The sequence below is a fragment of the Buceros rhinoceros genome, unplaced genomic scaffold (assembly GCF_000710305.1).
Source record: "Buceros rhinoceros silvestris isolate BGI_N320 unplaced genomic scaffold, ASM71030v1 scaffold2447, whole genome shotgun sequence".
In the NCBI taxonomy this organism is placed as follows: Eukaryota; Metazoa; Chordata; class Aves; order Bucerotiformes; family Bucerotidae; genus Buceros; species Buceros rhinoceros.
Genome location: NW_010422564.1, coordinates 28,464 through 47,230, shown reverse-complemented (window position 1 = coordinate 47,230; position 18,767 = coordinate 28,464). Strand labels below are relative to the sequence as shown.

The 18,767-nt window shown below is 41.1% G+C and overlaps 1 protein-coding gene across 2 annotated transcripts in view; it reads right to left on the bottom strand.

Moving 5' to 3' along the window:
• MICAL2 (microtubule associated monooxygenase, calponin and LIM domain containing 2) overlaps nt 1-18,767 on the bottom strand; it is a 51,445-nt gene that overhangs the window by 18,367 nt on the left and 14,311 nt on the right. For both annotated transcript variants that reach the window (XM_010140065.1, XM_010140066.1), the window contains exons 2-14: nt 16,481-16,688; nt 15,734-15,850; nt 14,582-14,683; nt 12,616-12,771; nt 11,580-11,680; nt 9,722-9,979; nt 9,012-9,127; nt 7,669-7,795; nt 7,378-7,468; nt 7,140-7,287; nt 5,019-5,218; nt 4,394-4,506; nt 66-137 (exon numbers count right to left, since the gene is read on the bottom strand). In XM_010140065.1, the coding sequence (XP_010138367.1) occupies nt 66-137; nt 4,394-4,506; nt 5,019-5,218; nt 7,140-7,287; nt 7,378-7,468; nt 7,669-7,795; nt 9,012-9,127; nt 9,722-9,979; nt 11,580-11,680; nt 12,616-12,771; nt 14,582-14,683; nt 15,734-15,850; nt 16,481-16,688 (1,809 nt within the window). The remainder of the gene's footprint in view (nt 1-65; nt 138-4,393; nt 4,507-5,018; nt 5,219-7,139; nt 7,288-7,377; nt 7,469-7,668; nt 7,796-9,011; nt 9,128-9,721; nt 9,980-11,579; nt 11,681-12,615; nt 12,772-14,581; nt 14,684-15,733; nt 15,851-16,480; nt 16,689-18,767) is intronic.

Here is an 18,767-nt window from a genome sequence, read left to right as displayed (position 1 = left end):
GCTGCCTCCTCAGCTCTGGCACTCGTCAAGGAGCTGGGTACGTGTGGACACCACTAAACACCAACCTCCTCAAAGACACCAAAAAGACCTTTTCGACGTCTTTTGTTAGTCTCATTTTCTTCCGTTTTCCCTTCAACCTGAAACAGTAAAGCCAAAACAAGTTTTAGATACTACGGTAGCTGTTAACAATTTAGCAAAGCAGTTCCTCCCAGGGTATCAACTTTCATGACCAGGCCCAGTGTGGTCTGGCCCGCGTTAAACAAGTCAAACCCAAGTGTGCAGTGCCAGGGCGCGGGGGTCCTCACCGCACCAGCGCATCTTGTTAAGTCCCCCCAGCTCAGCAGGATCGTTGCTCAGATGAGAGGCCTGGTGACCCCTGGGGCAGTGTCCATGTATGTAAAAAGCTGCCCTGTAACCCCCGACCGGCAGCTCTCGCTGGGCTCTGATGGGTGACATACATGCTCGTACGCTTTGTTGAACGCGGGCCCTACAATCTTAGGGTTCACCTCTTCCTCTTCCAGTACTGAAGAGTTTATAATGCATGAAGCACAAACACATCCTTGAAGGAAAAAGCCATTACAGCATCAGTTACTCTGACTTTTAGTCTAGAACACACTGGTTTCCACATAAGTAACAAAACTCAGAAACTCCTCACTTGCAGTATAGCCTCGACCTCTCTTTCAACCTGAACATCTGCATGCAGACCGTATGTTCACAGTACAACACCTCTCCCTTCCTGAGCAATCACTGCCTGCCTTAAAGGTCTCCCTCCCTTGTAAGGTTCATCTCCCTGACTACGTGACTTTACATTACAGTGCTTAAGCAATCAAAATGCCTGTTTTGTGCTCAAGTTACGCACATATTTAATTATTATACTGAACTAGAAATTACACAAAAAATATTTCATACTCAGTCCACACAAACTTGCAAAATAGTCAAACACTTAAATTTTTATAATTTCTTATTAAAGTCAGTCTTGAAGATTTGGTACAATGGAGATTTTTCTTCTGATAAATGTCATGCTAGGTTATACTTTATGAACAATAAACTACACTCCACTTATTTTGCATTTGCCCACACTGTAACTTAGTGATTGTTCAGCCAACTTAAAAAAAGAGAGAAAGATCAAAGAATACAGGCTTCCTTTTTACATATACACCGTTTGTAATAAACCATTATCCAGTGAATAGAAGTAATCCCAAACAACTTCTGGGCAAACACCAGAAGCGTCAGATGGCAATATTTTGATTACGTTGTACGCTTTGGTACACTGTCTTCAAGCAGCAGCTCTTGGTAACCTCGCTTTACACCACCTGTAGTCATTAGTCTAGCAAGGAGAGTGAACAACATAACAGCACAATGTATTCTGCATAATCATCCTTACCACATCAAAGCAGAATTTGCCTAAGTGAATGGCACAAACGAGATGTTGCCTTTCAGAAATCTAACACTAAGGACTTTCATTACTGTATTTACAAAGAAGCCAAAGAGAAAGCCATTTAATTGCCTAGAAAAACTCCAAGGAAGAGGACTGTGCCCTTTATTGTGTAAGCACCTCCATTCGTTTATTGGTCTGGAGCACAAGAAATCTCAGTTCCCCTCCAGCTGGGCCGACACTCCTAGGAGAACGGAAAACCTTACCCAGCCCAGCACACGGTGCTGGAACAGCTACCACCAGAGCAGCTCCAGGCTCCTGCTTCCTGGGCTCCTGCAACCTGCCACCAGGTAAGGATCATTCTTCCAGCCAAATAAAAGGACAAACTAGATGGTACGTAAAGTTTAGTAAGTGACGCTATTACCTGGCTGGTTTTTGACTCTGTGATATACGAGTGCTCCCCTACAGTCACACCTGGATAATGCTTGGCACCACTTTTTTCAGGATAAATAATGATAAAATTGAAGCCACAGCCAAACTCTTAAGCAGTTGCTTTCCAAGGAGCTTCATTTTCCAGCTAGTTTCAGACAGCTATGGCACTCGCAAGTCTCTGACCTAACCCAAGTACTGTGTTTCTTGCTTAGTTTCATGTCCCCTTCCATGACAGGGCTGCAAAGCCTCATACGAAATAAGGTCTTGACAGTCCCACTGCCTAAGCTGATTTGGAAAACAGCACTTCCACTTCTCATTTCAAACAAGCCCCGGTAGCACGAAACCAAAGGGGTCCATCAGGCAAATCATCTCCTGCTTTCATGTAGTGCCCAGAACTATACCTCCTGGTAGGACAGAAGGCTTATTTCATGGCAGGAGTTTAGTCAAGGGCTGTACGGCTTAGTAATGGAAAGCCCTCCCCAGTACCAACTAACTCATGGAAAAGCAACACCACTGAGGTCATGAAAACAGTTTTCCTAAAGAAGTCACCCACAAGAAAAAGCAATGTTTATTTTGCCTATTTGGTTTCTCACTGCTTGGTTAGCTGGGAAATATGTCACTTGGTTTTGTGAATATGTGGGTGGCAGGGAAAAGTTATTTCCTAAAAAGGATATATGAGCTTACTGGGCAGTTGACTGTCCACGGGTTTTGAAAATGTGTTTGTGAATGGAAAATATTCAAGACATAAGTCAGTCAAGGAAATATCTGGAAATTCTGGAGCAATTCTTCAGGTGAAGAAAATACAAAGTGAAAAAATAAACAAAAACCCCAAACCCACATTTCTACCAAAACTGAGAAGACAAGATAGTGACAAATTTAAAAACCAACATATTAAAATACTTTAAAATACAGTACATACATGACACCTGAACTTTTATTAAGGACACTGAATTCCAAAAGAAGAAGGAAATCTGTATTTTTGCAGGCAAAACTTCAGAGTCTGTGTAAGTGCAGAGCAATACAGTCAAGCATTAAGGAAGTCTGTTTAAAAAAAACCAACACACTAAGAAAATAATTAAAAAACCCCAAAACACCAGCAAGAACACCAAAGGGAAAACTTGAGAATCACTGTAGTCCATATATACTGTCTTGCTAGCCCGGGTAACTCAAAACCTGGAACAGTTTTGCATTAAGCTGTGTTTCAGAAAAAGCAGAAGTTAAACTCATTCTGGTGGAGGAGTACAAGCTGCTGTGCCCAACGTGCTGGTGAACTTGCAAGAGGTGTTCTTGAAACGCTGCTGCCTCTGAGGCAGGATGTGCAGACACTCCCCATTGCAACTGAAGTTAAAATGCAGGTAGGCTTGGCTGTGAAAGCAAAGCCCCTCCTTAAGGTCTCCTTTCAGAAGAGGACCAAGTTAATGAATAGGCAGAAGGTGAAATAGTTTATTACTGAATAATTTCATTATGGTAACTTTAAAATTAAATCAGATAAAACTTTTGAAGTTCTACTCCATTCAGAAACACATAGACAATACTCTACTTCACACGTTCTCACGCCACAGTACTAACTCAGGTCTCCATAACCCTTCAAGGCCCTGGAGTCTTTACTGGCAACAGGTATGGGCATGGATGTGTTTTATACAAACAGGGAATGTCAGTAAGTTTTCATTAATAAGAAGTGACCAAGAGAGAAAAGTGTACAGGTATGATTAAGAGACCATTGTCTCAGAGTCACGCTACTCTGCCCACTGTTTGTCACCGTTGCAGGCTTTATACATCCATAAGGGTTTGAGAGCTTCCCTCCGGAACCTTGACAGCATCCACAAGCTGTTCAAATCACTGCTTTGTTAATAAACCAGCACTCCCTCCCGATTAATAAGCATTCTAGCATACCAGCGATTATTTGCACTGACATACAATATTATGGCTGTATATTTTTCTCTAGGAATACAGAGCTACAGTACTATTTTTCCTAGAGGTAGATAATAGTTCAAAAAAATTCCAGACTCTCTCATCTCAAAAAACACCCCAAACAAAAATACCCAAAGCCCCCCAAAATATAAAACTAGCTTTGCACAAAGCCTCCTAAAAAAATCTTTTGAAAAAATTTCCAAAAGTCAAACATAAAAGATAATACTTGCAAAGGAGCCAAGAAGTCAAATATTTCAAGTTGAAAACAGCAACTTACAAACACACCAAATAAAACATTCTCCTCCTTTCTTTTACCTACACTGAAGACAACTGACGCGGACAATGGATACAAATCCTCCCCACGCACACCCAGATTCTCACTGCGATTCAAAATTTTGCGTTTACAGGGAACGCTTAACTGACACTATTATTAACGCTTCACCAATTCGACACTGACAATGCTTCAGTTTTATCATTACAAACACCATAATGATTGAACGTGCATGTGTGTGTTGGCTTTGTTTACTGCGAAATCTTATTTTACTTCTTTAATATGCTTGAAAATATACTTCTAAGTCTTTTAACAGAAGGATATCTTATTTCTGAGCTTGACAGTTAATTTTATTCTTTTTAAAAGAGAAAGATTTATACAGGAAGTCTTCCTTCACAGCTTACCTTTGGTACTCTTTTTCTTGGTAAAGTTAAATTGATATAATTATTAAAGATGAAGTTCGAGGATTTTGCTGAACAAAGATCATTATTTTCTCCATTTTGCTTGTCGCCAGCATCTGTCAAAAAACCCAGTTGCTTAGGATATTTATTCAGATTTCTTTTTTAAATACTTTAACTAAGCCAGAACTTTCCAGTTGAGTGCTGGTAGCAATTACATGTAAGAAACCCAGGCAAATAAAAATACATACATATGATGTAGGGTAAGTCTTTAAAAAAGGAATAGAAACACCCCGGAACGGACATGCCAAATGCAGTCATCCTTTCCAGAGAATCACCCTTAACAACCTGATACATGAGCTTCATGATGTCAAACAGCAGTTACCCAGCTGCTCCTGTTCTCTGAAACCACCAAGGACCCACAAAACCCTGCTCTTCAACCAGGTTTTTCCCTCTTTCCTTTTTTAAGCACAACGTGACTACTGTAGACAGAGGCAGGCACACTCACAGGCCGGAACAGCTCCGCTGGGAAAGGGCCCTTGGTTCAAGAGCAGTGCCTGTAAGCAGCCTGGATGGAGTGCTTCCACCCCCCGAATTTGCAAGAATGAGGAGCAGCGCAGGTCTGGCTTACCTGCTGCCTGCAGAGGTGTGCCCCTGAAGAGTTCGTAAAACTTGGAGAGGTACATGACCATGCTGAGCTTGTCAGGCTCCCCGGCTGAGCCCACTTCCTTCCCTGTGGTCACAGGGGGGATCCCAAACTCCTGCTCAGCTACATCAAATGCCAGCTGGTTATTTTTGACAACATCCTCTTCGTTCAGAGCATCAAAGTCACTGCGGGGGCAAGACACCGGCATCAGTGATGGTTTGCTCCCTGCACCCCCACAGCAACAGGCACTGCTCCCCACCCAGCAAGGTGAATGAGGGCACAGGCATTTCACTGGGTCAAAGCTACGGAGTCTACACAATGTCAGTGGTAAGAGCCTTCATACACACCCTGTTATTACAAACCCTGGCTTTGCCAGAAATGTAATTTAAAAGCTATTTCACTGAACTGGATTTTGATGTAGTCCTGTGAAAAACGATTCTCTTATTTATGAAGAAATGCAATTCCTCCTCAGAAGCGCTAAGAAACCTTTTCTTCTCCAAGTACAGCTGTGGTATTAGATTTTACCGGTTAGCAACTGACTTGTGGTTTCAGTTAGTTCTATAAATTATTAAAGCCAGGAGGAGTAAGTTTAAATTAGCATTTTATTAAACAAAGAGCTGTGTGTACACACATGTGCAGGCACTACATTTCTTTAAGGTGTTACACACACAGCTGAAGTGAGGACCTCCTGTCCATGTCTTAACTGGATTTAGCAGTGCCCTAAATGAGTACATCACACATCTGGAACTGCATTATCCATTCTGTAATCCTCTTCTATGGGACCTATTCTAAGACTCTGATCCCTTGAACAGCTTCCAAAATTCATTATTAAAATAACCACGTGAATAAATTACAAAGCTCCAGGCAGGGTAGTTTCTTTCTCCTCATTAGGAATGTGAGTTTTTGAACTCCCACAGAATTTCCCTCTCTATCCCACCTACCCACTCTGCCTGTCTGTGGAGGCAGGGGGACCCGGCCTTGCTGTGGAGGCAGGGGGCTACAGGCAGCCCTCCGCCCTAGCCGGGCCCACAGCCCACCGGCAGCCGTCTATCTTGCCTGCCCAGCATTCACATGGCCAAGTCCTTCAGCAGTCCCCTTTAGTGCAAACGGCCAACAAGATCTGAACACAATGTTAATGAAACAGCAGGAGGTCTGTTAGCTCAGGAAGATAAATCTATCAACTTTCTAGAGAGTGCAGGGCTTGAAAGACATGTTTTCCACAGACAGCTAAGATTGCTTTGCTTTCTACACTCCCCCCTGCTTATATCCACAAAACCATCCATAATTCCCATTTTTTTTAAACTAATCAGAGGCAAAAAAAAAAATCTTACTCTTAAAATGTTAAGCTCTTCCTCTGGCAAAGCTGTACAAACAAGCACCCCGGGTATCACTCCTATTTTTTCCAATTTATCACACCTCATGCAAGAGCTCAATTACTTGTTTCATTTCTCCACAATAAAGCGAGGCTGACAATAATCAATTCGTAACTCGTGGGTGTGTAGGAAGACAAAAGAATGCATCTGCTGCACTTTGGTGAGAGGACAGAAGAGTCACCCCATCACAGACTACTGCATCAAACAGGCCCCATAAGCCAGTGCCAGCAATTGCCGGTTCCTGACACCTGTTACACGCTGACCCTCTTCTATCTAAGTGAGGAACCTTACAAAATATTCATACGTAACAAGTCGGGTACTGTAGGATGAGAACCCCAGAAACACTGTCAAAAAGGGAATGCTGGCTTACATTCAGGCCCTAAAGCAGTCAATTTTCCAGGGTCAGCCCTTGCTGCACAGCCCACGTGCAAGGGTACTGCGCTCTCCGGGACAACGAGGTGTGCAAAACCACCATTTCCCGTGCACCTCCACAGCCCAGCGTTTCCCTGCATGACTGTCACAGCAACCACTACAACACTGAGGACGGCTCATTTAAGGCTCATCCAGGTATTTCTGCAGCTCATGGCAGTGCCATTATGGCTGTGGTTTTAAACATACACTAAAATCCTACGAAGGGGAGTGCAGACTATCAATCAGTGTGGTTCTGGTTGACCTGACACTATACTGTGCTTAATATATCCCACAATAAACCAGATCTGGAGATGTCACTCACATGAGGTCAGGTCTGAAGCGATGGATAATTGCACACAAGGCAAGGCCACTTTTCCAGGAGGTAGTCAGGTCTGTGACGTTAACGTTACGGTACCCTTCTGTCTGTTTCTGACACCAGGTCAAAAGCTTGTTAGGTCGAATATCTGACTCTGCAGTTTCAGTGGAAAGCAAACATTTCAATCAGCTTCTGTGCTGAGAAGGTTCCAAATACTAAGCTACAAACATGAGATGTCACATACCATGTCTTGAGAGATTCACTGATCTTCTAATGGAGCTTACTCTTTCAAGAGGACATTGCTGCAACTCACTGGTAACATATAATTGTCTCACCTGTAAGTAAATGCAATTAGCAGCATAATGTTAGAATTGCTTGCGGAGGACAAAAAGTTTTCTTTCTAGGTTAAGTTAATCAACAGCTGGATCTAAATTAAGGAGTCTCCTGAAGATGTTGTTTATGCATTACTTGTGGCCCCATTTCTCTTGGACAAAAATACACTGTAATTTCACAACGAAGCCTTTTAAGTACTGACCTGGTGAGGCCGAACACAGCTGGAGTTCAAGTTTGGGTATCTTGTTCCTGGGTCAATGGTATACTGGTCAAAGTTCTTGTTAATATTTTCAGGGGTAGTCTGAGGCAAGAGTCGATAAATGCTCTCTCTTACAGAAAAAAAAAGATGCAAGAGATATTGATTAAATCAAAAATTTATTATATAGAGTATTTTCATTTTGCAGCTACCTACAGCTTATCTTGATTCTTCCAGGACAAGTGTTATGCACTAAACACATAATGCATCCATCCCATTTCTTATCTCTGTCTAGCTGAACAAAGATGCCAGACAGAAGCAGGACAACAAAAAGACAGACCCTTAGAACTTATGCCCATATTTTCCTGAGGCAGGAAGACAGCAAGAAATAGGGAACAAAAAAAAAAAGGAGGTTACATCATTCAGTCATCTGGTTTTGCTTTAACCTCCACCCAAGGAGTAACTTCTTTACCACATAACAGCACTAAATCCCATCATTCTGCAATTCTTCTAACACCACAGCCTTTTTTACTATGCTGTTCAATTTTCCATTTGGGACTCTGCTGTGTTTGAGTCATCCCACAGGCTTCCGTCTTAAAACTTCTCAAAGCACTGAACTTTGTAATGCTTCTACTTGCATTACCGCAACCATGACTATTTCTATTGTGTACCTGCCCTGAAACAGCCTGAGCAGCTGCAGTAGGGCAGGGCAATTGCCATCAGGACCAAAGTCAGCAACTTCAACCATCACACCGCAGCGACACCAGGACTGCTGGAGTACTTAACACCACATTTTTTGCTCTGGTCAAAAAGACATTACACAGGGAAGCTCATGATACAACATTATAGCAATTCTCCCTTGCCACACATTGATCAGCCTAAATAAAGAGAGCATCAGAGCTACTAAGCTAAAACGGAGTTAAAAATCACAGACACCAACTATGAAAGCTGTTCATGTCCAAGTATTTATACAGACTTGTTTCAAGGATTTTTTTAAACTAAAAAAACCAGGTGCTGAGATGGTTGGAGGGTTAGTCTTTGGACACAAGTTATCTTTCATTTATTTCTTTAAGGATCACGCTTAATTCTAGTCATTAGTGACTTAATTAGCGATTTAAACCCATGTCACGCACATTGCTGGATGTCTGTATTGGTGTGCAGCAGCTTACAGAGCAACAGCCTGCTGCTGTTGTAAACTCTTCAGTAACCTGAAGGGGTAATTTCAACTCCGTGCCACTGCAGTGAAGACAACTATTTCTCCTGCTGGCATTCTGAATTCCGCTGCCTTCCTCCAATGCTGCAACTCTTTACAACAGTAGAAATGGTGGAGAAGACCGAGCAGCACTCACCGTTCAGCGAGGATTTCTAATGGGGGTTTTCCTTGAGCCCAGCTCCGCACCATCCACGCGGTATCAAAAGCAGCCAAGAAGCCTCTTGCACAGCCAGTACCCATTGGCCAGAAGGGCTGTAAGAAGTATTTACATTTTAATTTCTTGTATTTCTTAAGGTCTTATTACAAAAGTAACTTGCAACGTGAATTTAGAGTCTAGGCTTTCATAGTCTTAGAAAAGTAGCTCAAAAAGAGTTAAGACACACCACTCCTATAGTTTTTAAATGTTTCTCTCCTCCGAGTTCTTAGATAATGAATGCTTTCACTTTTTCTTTTTTCAACTTCTGATTGAGAAGAGAACTTAAGGCAAAGAGAGCACAACAAAAATTTGGAACAAGTTTCTGTCTTGTCTCGATGTCTTGACAGACATCAGGAAAATTATTGCCATGCACCCAAGCTGAGGACACACAGCTCACAGTTTTCAGAAATACAATTTGCATAAAGCAAAACAGGATCGCAGCCAGAGACTGCCAGCCAAGCATTGGTTATGACATTAACTATGACATTAAAAAATAAAAAAGAAAAATCTACTCCAAAGAAGGTACCATTGTTTCAGACTTGTAAAAGACGACAGCTTGTTTTGGAGGGTAGATTGAATGGCTGGATTAAAGGGGGGGCGCAGGGGTACGGAAGGAAAGAAGTCTACTTGGAAGACATTCTAAAATATACCTCAAGCAAGCTATCTCCAACTAGTGCCACCAGGAGGTGGTGTCTGTGCCTCTCTCTCACTAGCGCAGCGTTTTCAGATGCATACATGGAAGTAAAATCAAACATTGCTACATCTGGCTGCCCGTAGTGATTAATTGCAAAATCCAAGGAAGGCAGCTGGTAATTGGTTGCAAAGTCAGCAGCTTCTCTCGCATAGGACAGCAAATTGCTCTGGTTCACATTTTCCCCACAGAGGAGCAACTCAGTATCAATGTAGTCCTGCAAGGAGACAAGCATGCAAGATTAGACACTCCAACCATCCCCTCTGGACTGGAACACTGCAGTCTCATAGGAACAGCGTGGCAGCTAGACATCTCACAGCATAGAGAGCCAAATGAGATTTGTCATCTCCTCCAAAAAGTTAATACACATACGTTACTGCACCGTCCCGAACAGGAACTCTCTGTGCCAACACTGAATAAGCAGCTTTATTTGCAACAGAAATTATTGTGCCTCACAGTTACTTGGTTATGTGTTATTTTCGTAACATTACTTCTCTCTAATCAAAAGATGTTATCATCATCACTGCAATGCTTTTCTGCATGTGTGCACCCCACATCTGAAACCACAGCAGAACAGACATACCGATGTGCTGATGACATAACATGTGAGTCTCAGCCTAAAAGTTTGATTAGCATCTCAGTAACAATACATTCAAACTTGAATTGTAGACGCTTTTCTGTTGTTTTGCTTTGGGCTGGGTTTTTTTTACCTTTGTGGTGAAGGACCTTGCCTTCACAGGTCATACTACTTAAAGCCAGTGATTATTAACACAGCAGTTTCTATTTAAAGCTTAATCGTGGATGAGATCCCTAATCACCAGGATGATGCCACAGAACCACTATTAGCCCAGTTGTTTTAGACAGACTCTTGGGTTTTTCAGACCTGAGCAGGTCAGGAAAACGGGTCTGATAGGTCACAGATGCTGCTCTTCTCATCTCGGATCTCTTGAGACTGCACCACCTACAAACACCAGCTCCTCAACCCCAGGGCCCACCTCCTGCTACCCTCATGCTGCTGGGGCTGCTGCCCTTCCCCTCCCCACCCCAGTGGTGCAAGGCCAGTGGCTCTGCTCCAGGAGCCCTCGTACTCCTGAAGGGCAGGAAATCGTGGCACTGAGCTTAGCAGTCTCATCAGAAAGTAAGAAGCCTTCTGAGAGCTCTCTGCAAGTACTTGCTTCGGGAAATTATTCTTGACTGTTTTGGCACTGCCTCACTTTGCAGGAAAAATTGACCTCTCTTGGGTTTCCAGGAAAATAAATTTAAATGGTGCTAAAACACTTTCTAGAAACAAAAGAAAATAAATCCTCACATCTTTCAGAAGAAGGAGGGGAAAATAAGAAAGAAAAAAAGAAAAAAGGCTTCAAAATCCCAAGTACTTTTGAAAGTTCAGGGCATTGTCTTTATAGCCTCCTCTCCTGTTTCACTCACTTTAGAGAATTTGCAATTTAGCCTCGGGCAGGTTTTAACACTTATTTGCCTGATAAAAGTCTTCAGCTGTGCAAAATTCTCATTTAAATAATGAACGGTTTTATTTTTTGGTGTGATGAGCACACCATTTTTTCCAAGGTGAGTCAAGATCCCATTTCAGCCAGTCTCAGAACAGACAAACTTAGGAAGTATTGTGTTCAGTCCTCTACAGAAATGTTGTGCTGACTGGAGGAAAAACAAGAAAAGTCCAGCAAGACGTAAGTGATCTGAGCTTTAATGAAGTGATCTAGACAGTCTATAAACTCTAACACATAACAATGCTTATGCAGATGTTCACACACATGCTGACAAGTAAATAAAACGGGGTTTTAGCCAGCATTTTTACATACATTAATAATCACTCCTTTGTCCAGAAGACTCTGCTTTTTCGCTGTCATCACAAAATAATGAGTGCTATCTTTGTAGTAAACAATATTCTCCAGGTCAATTCCTAAAAAGAGATAATGTATTTGTTATGAAGTACAGTCTTGTGATTTCCCAATAACAAGAGATTGAGCCCTACAGGTGAGTTTCCTTCTTGGGATACGTTCACCTTCCCAGCTGGGATGTAGCATTAGCAGACAAGATGTTCTAAAACAAAACGAAGCAGCAGAAGTGAGGATATCAGCCTTATCCCACAAGAGTTGTGTCAGCACAATTTAAAGTTATGTAGCATCCTTTTAAGGAAATGCTTGTTAACTGCAGCCTCAGCCTCCTGAGGTGGAAAAGGGGAGCCAAGGAACAAAGTGCTTTTTAGGTTGCTTGGGCTCTGGCTCTAACCAGGAGTTTTGGATTCTATTATAATAATTTTTTAAAAATCAGCTATAAATCAAGAATGGAATTGCTTGTACTGACAGTGCATGTAACTTTGAAACCCCTTTTCAGAGATGTATTTCACAGTTTATATTTCAAGTATTTATGACAGATTCCTGCCTAGTTCTTTTCAATTTATCAGATCTACACATCAAAAAGCAAGAATAAACTCCTCCCAGAAGGGCAGAGACTTTTTCACAGGGTTTAAGCTGTTCAGTATGTGAACAGATAGAAACAAAACAAATCATATCTTAAGGGAAATCTCTGGGCAGTGAAAATGCCGTTCTAAATTTGTTCAACATAGCAAACATTTCTACAGTTGAGAAAAATTTAAACATTAAAACAAGCTATGATGTGGCAACACCCAAGCTAAAAAAAAAAATTAAAACCCCACTCACCATAAATGGACACCTCCATCTGCAAGATTCTGACGTCAAGATAAAATTATCAGCTTGTTTTTTAATACAACATATTTAAATTACTTTAAATAGGAATAGGAGGCTGGCCTGGCAGATAAACCATTCCCTTACTGCCTCTCCTATTTGGTTGTGGAAAGAATGAAGATGCACCCACCCGTTTCCTCTTTAAGGTCCTGGAAGAACTTCTGATTGAAGATGAAAGCAACACCACTAATTTCTTCTACCTTGGCTTCTGCAGTTGTATTTCTGTTTATAAAATTGGCAGTGATAGCTATAGCCAGCTTTCCACGAAACTCCTTCCTCCTGAAACCTGGTAAGCAAAGAAATTAATTAAAAACACTGGGAACTTCACATCAGACTTGCAGGGAAGGTCAGCTCAAGGCAGCTCAGTCTCTTTTCTGTGTCTAGTCCTACACTTCATCAGCAACATAACATCAACAGATTCTGTCATTCCTCCAAAATTCCCTTGAATGCAAAGAGGGTCTTCTCCTCACTCCCAGCTGCAAAACTGGAGCTGTACTGCATTCAAGATAAAGTTTCGCTACAAAAAAAAAAAAAAAAAGAAGTCTGGAGAGAAACTGTGGAAAGATGATGAACATGGGAAGAGGTTAGAGACAAATGATGACTAAAGAAAACCAGATTGGAAATAGAGCAGATCAAATTTAATGGAAAAACATTTTTTACAGGCTAAATATCAAGTAAGATTGCTATGTTGGTGGTAAACAGCTTATGAAAAAAGCAGCAAAAATCTGAAAAATAGAAACCTCTATGATAATGCTTAGGTGCACACACTACCTGCTAATGAGGTTTTTCAATGATGTCGGGGGTTGAAAAAAATTTTAGTGGTTTAACTGTTAGATATCCAAGGTGAGACTGACTACAAAGCTACTTGCTCTCGCTCTATCCTAGCTTCCTCCTTTTACAATTAAAAAAACCCCAAAGCCGCAATCTTGCAACCACACATTTACATTTTTCTCTGTGCTTATTCTCCTTATCTGTAAGTAAATTCTGAAATACAGAAGAGGGTCCTTTGAGTATTTTTAGCCAATTACAGATGACATTGATTCAGAGAATAGGTGTATTTTCTAAGAAGAAACTAATCAGCTATGAATTTTTATCTCTGAACTTCTCGATATGCTCTCGTTATTTCATTAGGATAAATTTAATATGACAGTACCAGCTTCTGTATGTAAACAATCTTCAGTGCACCAAATTCTCCCTTAGATTCTGGTACTATGATAACGATTAACTTCTCGATAGTCTGCAGCTGACTATTCATTTCATTTCGCTGATACCAGACTTTAAACAGTCTTTTATGGGAGAAAGCTGGACAATAGCACGGGGAAATTTCTAATAGAGCATCGTAAGGAATTAACGCTAAGCATACTGCAGCCGGCAGAGGTAAGAATAAACAGATAAACTATGAAGCTAATGAAAAAAGGAAATAGTGTACTTAGTGAACAGAAACTAATATGGATATAACTGAAGGTACAAGTGGAATATATAATAAATAGGTTTATGTGGTACAGGAGCAGCTTTGCTGGTATCTCACTAAGACAGACAACTCAGGTGCTCTGAGTTCTCAGCAGTGGCTCAAGTTCATGAAGCATCTGCCCCCTCTCCCCCCACCACCTTAGAGTTGTTATTTTTTGGTATCCAAAGTAACTGCTTCTGAAGTTTAATCACCTCTATAAAAAGTGATACCTTTGATGCCTTCATTAAACACCTGACAGTCACCTTTTAGTCATTACTTCAAACATATAGTGCAAATTTACAGCACATAGCAAAGCCCATGAAATTCCTGACATACATCTTGTCAGCCTCCTTGAAGTTAAATCATCTAATTACTTAACCTTGAAGCAAGCCCAATAGCATCATGATGAATTTTGTAGGCAACACATAGGCACAGTGCTGAGAATCAGTAATAACCTTAAATGTCTTTTTTTTTTGAGCTACAACTTAACAAAAGCAGAAGATACCACATAAAAAAAAAAAATAGTTTCCACACAGACTTCAGTGGATCAAAAGATAGCCAGTTCATTCGTATTCTCCTCTGAATTTCCAGCCTTCCAAAATACCCTAGAGACCATTAATGAGGCTAAAAGCACGCATTCACCTACCTTCTAACGTGTTCCTGCGCCCGTCTGCACCAATAATGACATCAAATTCGTACTCTGACAAAGGGTGATCCATGGGCAGGAATTCAGCCCTCCAACCTATCTCTAAAAACACAAAGAATAGCTATTTATTTATTCTTCAGTAATATAATGGAAAAGAGCTTTTGGAGTGTGAAGAAAGGGCCTTAAGAGAAATGGTCCATTTCTCACTCAAACGGAGCTGAATTCTGCCTCCATTTGATGCCGGAAGTTCTGCGGCAGTCAAAGCTACGTTCAGGCTGCATTAGCAAGGTGTCATCTCGTAAAATGGAGGCCCCCCTTTGTATCACCCAGTGCACTCAATCCTTTCTGACCCACACCACAAGAACATGCTGAAGCCCTTCATTCTCTCAGAAACAGCCTCACAATACACACAGCTGCTAACAGCAAGGAAGGGCTGGCTTTTAAAAGAAGGAAAATAGCATTCCAGCATCTTCTAAACAGAAACTAAACATACTCACAAAACTAAATTTAGTCTTTGAATCAACACAAAGCTGATGACGTGAAAACGTTTATATTGTGCATATTTAAAAATTACATATGCTTTAACTACTTAAAACATATTTATTCTACTGTCGCTATATGAGAATTTAAGAGACAGTAGAGCATTTTCAAGTATAATTTTAAAACATTCTATTGCTACTACACTCTAAACACTAATCTTTAAATAAAATGGAGAAAAATTTATCATTAATTTTTCTATTTTTTCTTTAAAATCTTGTATAAGATGGCCGATAAGACACTGTGTGCCAATGGGAGTTACAACAAACGTGAAAGCAAAACGAGGCCCAGGGAGCTTAATCCATCCTCAATGTTTATATTATCAATCAAAAATTGTTTCTGCACAGAGATGCCAAAAAGCCACACCAGACTTCCTCAAACACATGCCAGAAGGCATAGTGCAAAACCTCAACTTCTCAGACTGGGCCGTATTTTACGAATTCTCAGTGCTGTGTCACAACAATACTTATCATGCACGTGACTGCACGTAGCAAACCTAGCTGTGCGAGCAGGGCAAAAACCTCCCACTTCTTCAAACAGAACTCAACCACCTTCAACGCCTGACATTAAAAAAAAATCACAAAGTTAATTGAACTACGTTATGATAGACAATACTTTGGTTTTCTTGATCTTCAGGAGGTTCCACGACTTTCACAAATTCTAGATTCACGTGGATTTCAACTCCTAGTAGAAGTGCAACTTTGAAGAGGATAAGTTGAAGTTGTCGAATACCTGTAGACAGCAAGTAACAAAGGTGTATTTAATATGTAAGTAGTCACGGCTGCTACCAGCATGTCACCCAACTGATAAATCACAGGTAAACACAAGGCATGCAGCATTGTTATTTCCCATACTGTGATGGATGCAAACGCAGCAGCCACCACTGGATGTTGTTCTGTCTCCTTTTCCTCTGGCAGTACAATCTCATAGGTAAAAAACCCCCATTTCAGTGCATTTTAGAATACTTTAGAGCCTTCCTTCTCAATGATATTTAAACCATCTGCTAACCAAAATGTTGACTATTTTGGAGAAACAAAATTTACAGCATATATCCCTGTAAAATATGCTACTTTGGCATATTTCCGCATTAGATTAAGGGTTGCACCTACCTTCACCGTACTAGAATGAATATCAACATTCTTCATACCTTGTAATAAAAAGTTATTAACAAATCCAGACTAACGAAAAAAGCTGCTCCATAAGACTGTCATTTGCTCATTTTTTTTCCTCTGTGTGAGTGCACACACAAACTCGTACATTCAAGGCAGATAAGCTTTCTGCCACATCAAGAAAGTCTCCATTCATCTTCTGAACCTCGGTACACCTCTTACCTGAACAGTGTCCATGCCCTCAGATACTTACTGATATGATCAATAGATCCTGCACAGAATTTTCCATAGAATTTCTTTGCTCCCAGTCCCCGGAGGTCATGGATTGTAAATGGCCAGAGATGCAACACATTGTTTCTTGAAAAAGTGTCCCGCTTCTCCACCACAACAACTTTGGCTCCCAGGAAGGCAAGTTCTATGGCAGTCCGCAAGCCACAGGGGCCACCTCCGATAATTAAACACTAGCAGAGAAAAGAAAGTCTTACACTGGGTTTTGTATTGACTTCCACAGTTTCTAACTTACTCTGTTGGTATGACTGGATATTCAAGTGGACTTAAGCTGCTGAGAATGTATTCAAGTCATGAATGACATGCAGACAGAAAAGCATCTGATAAAAAGATCTATCAGAAGAAACAGCAAAAAGCCAAACACTGTTGAGCATCTGCTTGTGCACTGCTGTTTCAAAAGTGCTTGAACAGGATTACAGCTACATACAAGGGAAGGGAAAAGTAGTAAGTGATCTCAGTACAAGCTTTTTTGTTTTGTTTGTCAGAGGAAATTGGTGTACATTTGCTGGACTTGTTAAACAAATCTATGATAAGCCAGTAGTCTCAGAGCATTAGTTACTCTATCTTTCCAGTGAGGGCATATCCTGAATATAACAGCCTAGATCATCTACTGCTGTAAAGCAGGGCATGCCAAGAGAGGTCAGCAGACCTCCCCTGCTTCACCAGAGCCCGGAACTCAGCCTGCCCTATTCCATTTCACCCAGTGGTCAACATCCTCACTTTCAGGACAATCACATTACAGGAACTTCAATCTAAAAGTCTGGGCATCCTCAGAAGAACTGTTTCAGAAGTCATTACAGCAAATTCTGACCCAATTTTTAGTTGACATCTGTAAGTTTTCACAGACTAACAAGCAAAGGCTTTCCAGAGCGCAAATCAGTTAAAACCCAGACACATCTAATGCTTACAATTTCCTGACTGATTACTAAAATCTGATCAGAAACAGCCTTAAGCTGGACAATGTCGCTGTTCCACACACACACCCACCCCCAAAACTCACTGCCCCAAACCCACGCAGACTTCACAAAACCTATGCCATTGGTTCAAGCTCCAGACTCGGGCAGGGAGAGAATAAGCTGGCCCTGAGCAGAGGGGAGAGCTCTGGCTGCAGGGCCGAGCTGTGCCACGTTGCACACCCAAACCCATTATCTCACATGCCAGACATGCTCCTGTGCGCCCCGCACACATAGCCAGACAGTGATCAGAGTTTCAAAGCAAGCACAGACCGTATCTGGAGGCTGTTGGACAGAGTCTGGTTCCCATTACATTTCAATGTCATAAAACAGAGTCATTTATTTATTTTGGTTTGTTCATAATTTGTTTTCAAGTTTCAGAACTTAACAATCTGGCACTGACTTTTGTCCATTACAATTGTAAAAGTGAAAAAATTTTAATTTAATACATAATTCAAATAAATCCCACTGAAAGAAGAGCTCCCTGTGAGGTGCTTTTGCTTTGGGCAAATGTCTTCTTAGCTAGAGATATTAACTCAGGTAAAGGCAGCTTGTTGCATTAGCCACTTAGCTTTCTTCCCCCTAAAAGAACATATTTCATTCATAATTTCACAAGAACACTCCTTACTGCATGCTAAATATTAAGAAAACATCGACAGATATAATTATATAAAGCAAGAAACTGGAGTGCAGATGTTATCCCGACTGAAAAGGATCACTGGTGCAGTCTGGGTCAGCTCTTTTCTGCACATTTGTTGTGATGAACATGGGACCTCTGAGCTCTGACAAGTGACTGCTCTCCCAGCTACACAGCTTTCCAGTAACATTTAGCAAGCAGTTAGAAACACTTTACAAATAAAGCTGATGGTTTGATAAGGTGGGGTTGTTTCTTTGACTGACAGACTGTATTCTATATAAATAAATGCAACTTTTAAAAAAAGCAAACTTCTGAGATTTAGTCATAGTGGATCCTGCCAAGTAATAGAACCCACACAGAAAACAGTTAGTTCCTCCTGGTGCTCTGCAACGCACACTGTTAAGATTTTAAGGAGGATTCTGCCCTCTCCTCTCCTATCACCACTGATAAAATATCTTCCTAATTGCCTGGAGACACTGTGAAAAACAGTTGTGTATTTGCTGTCATTCATGGTTACCTTCCATAAACACATTTACCTACCTCTCAGAACTATGTATTCTTTGATTTATGAAGGACAGTTCCTGCTGGTGTAGAGCTTACTCTTGGCACTTTGTCATCTTTTTTGAAACTTCTGGGGTCAAAACCAGCATAAAACTCCTGCA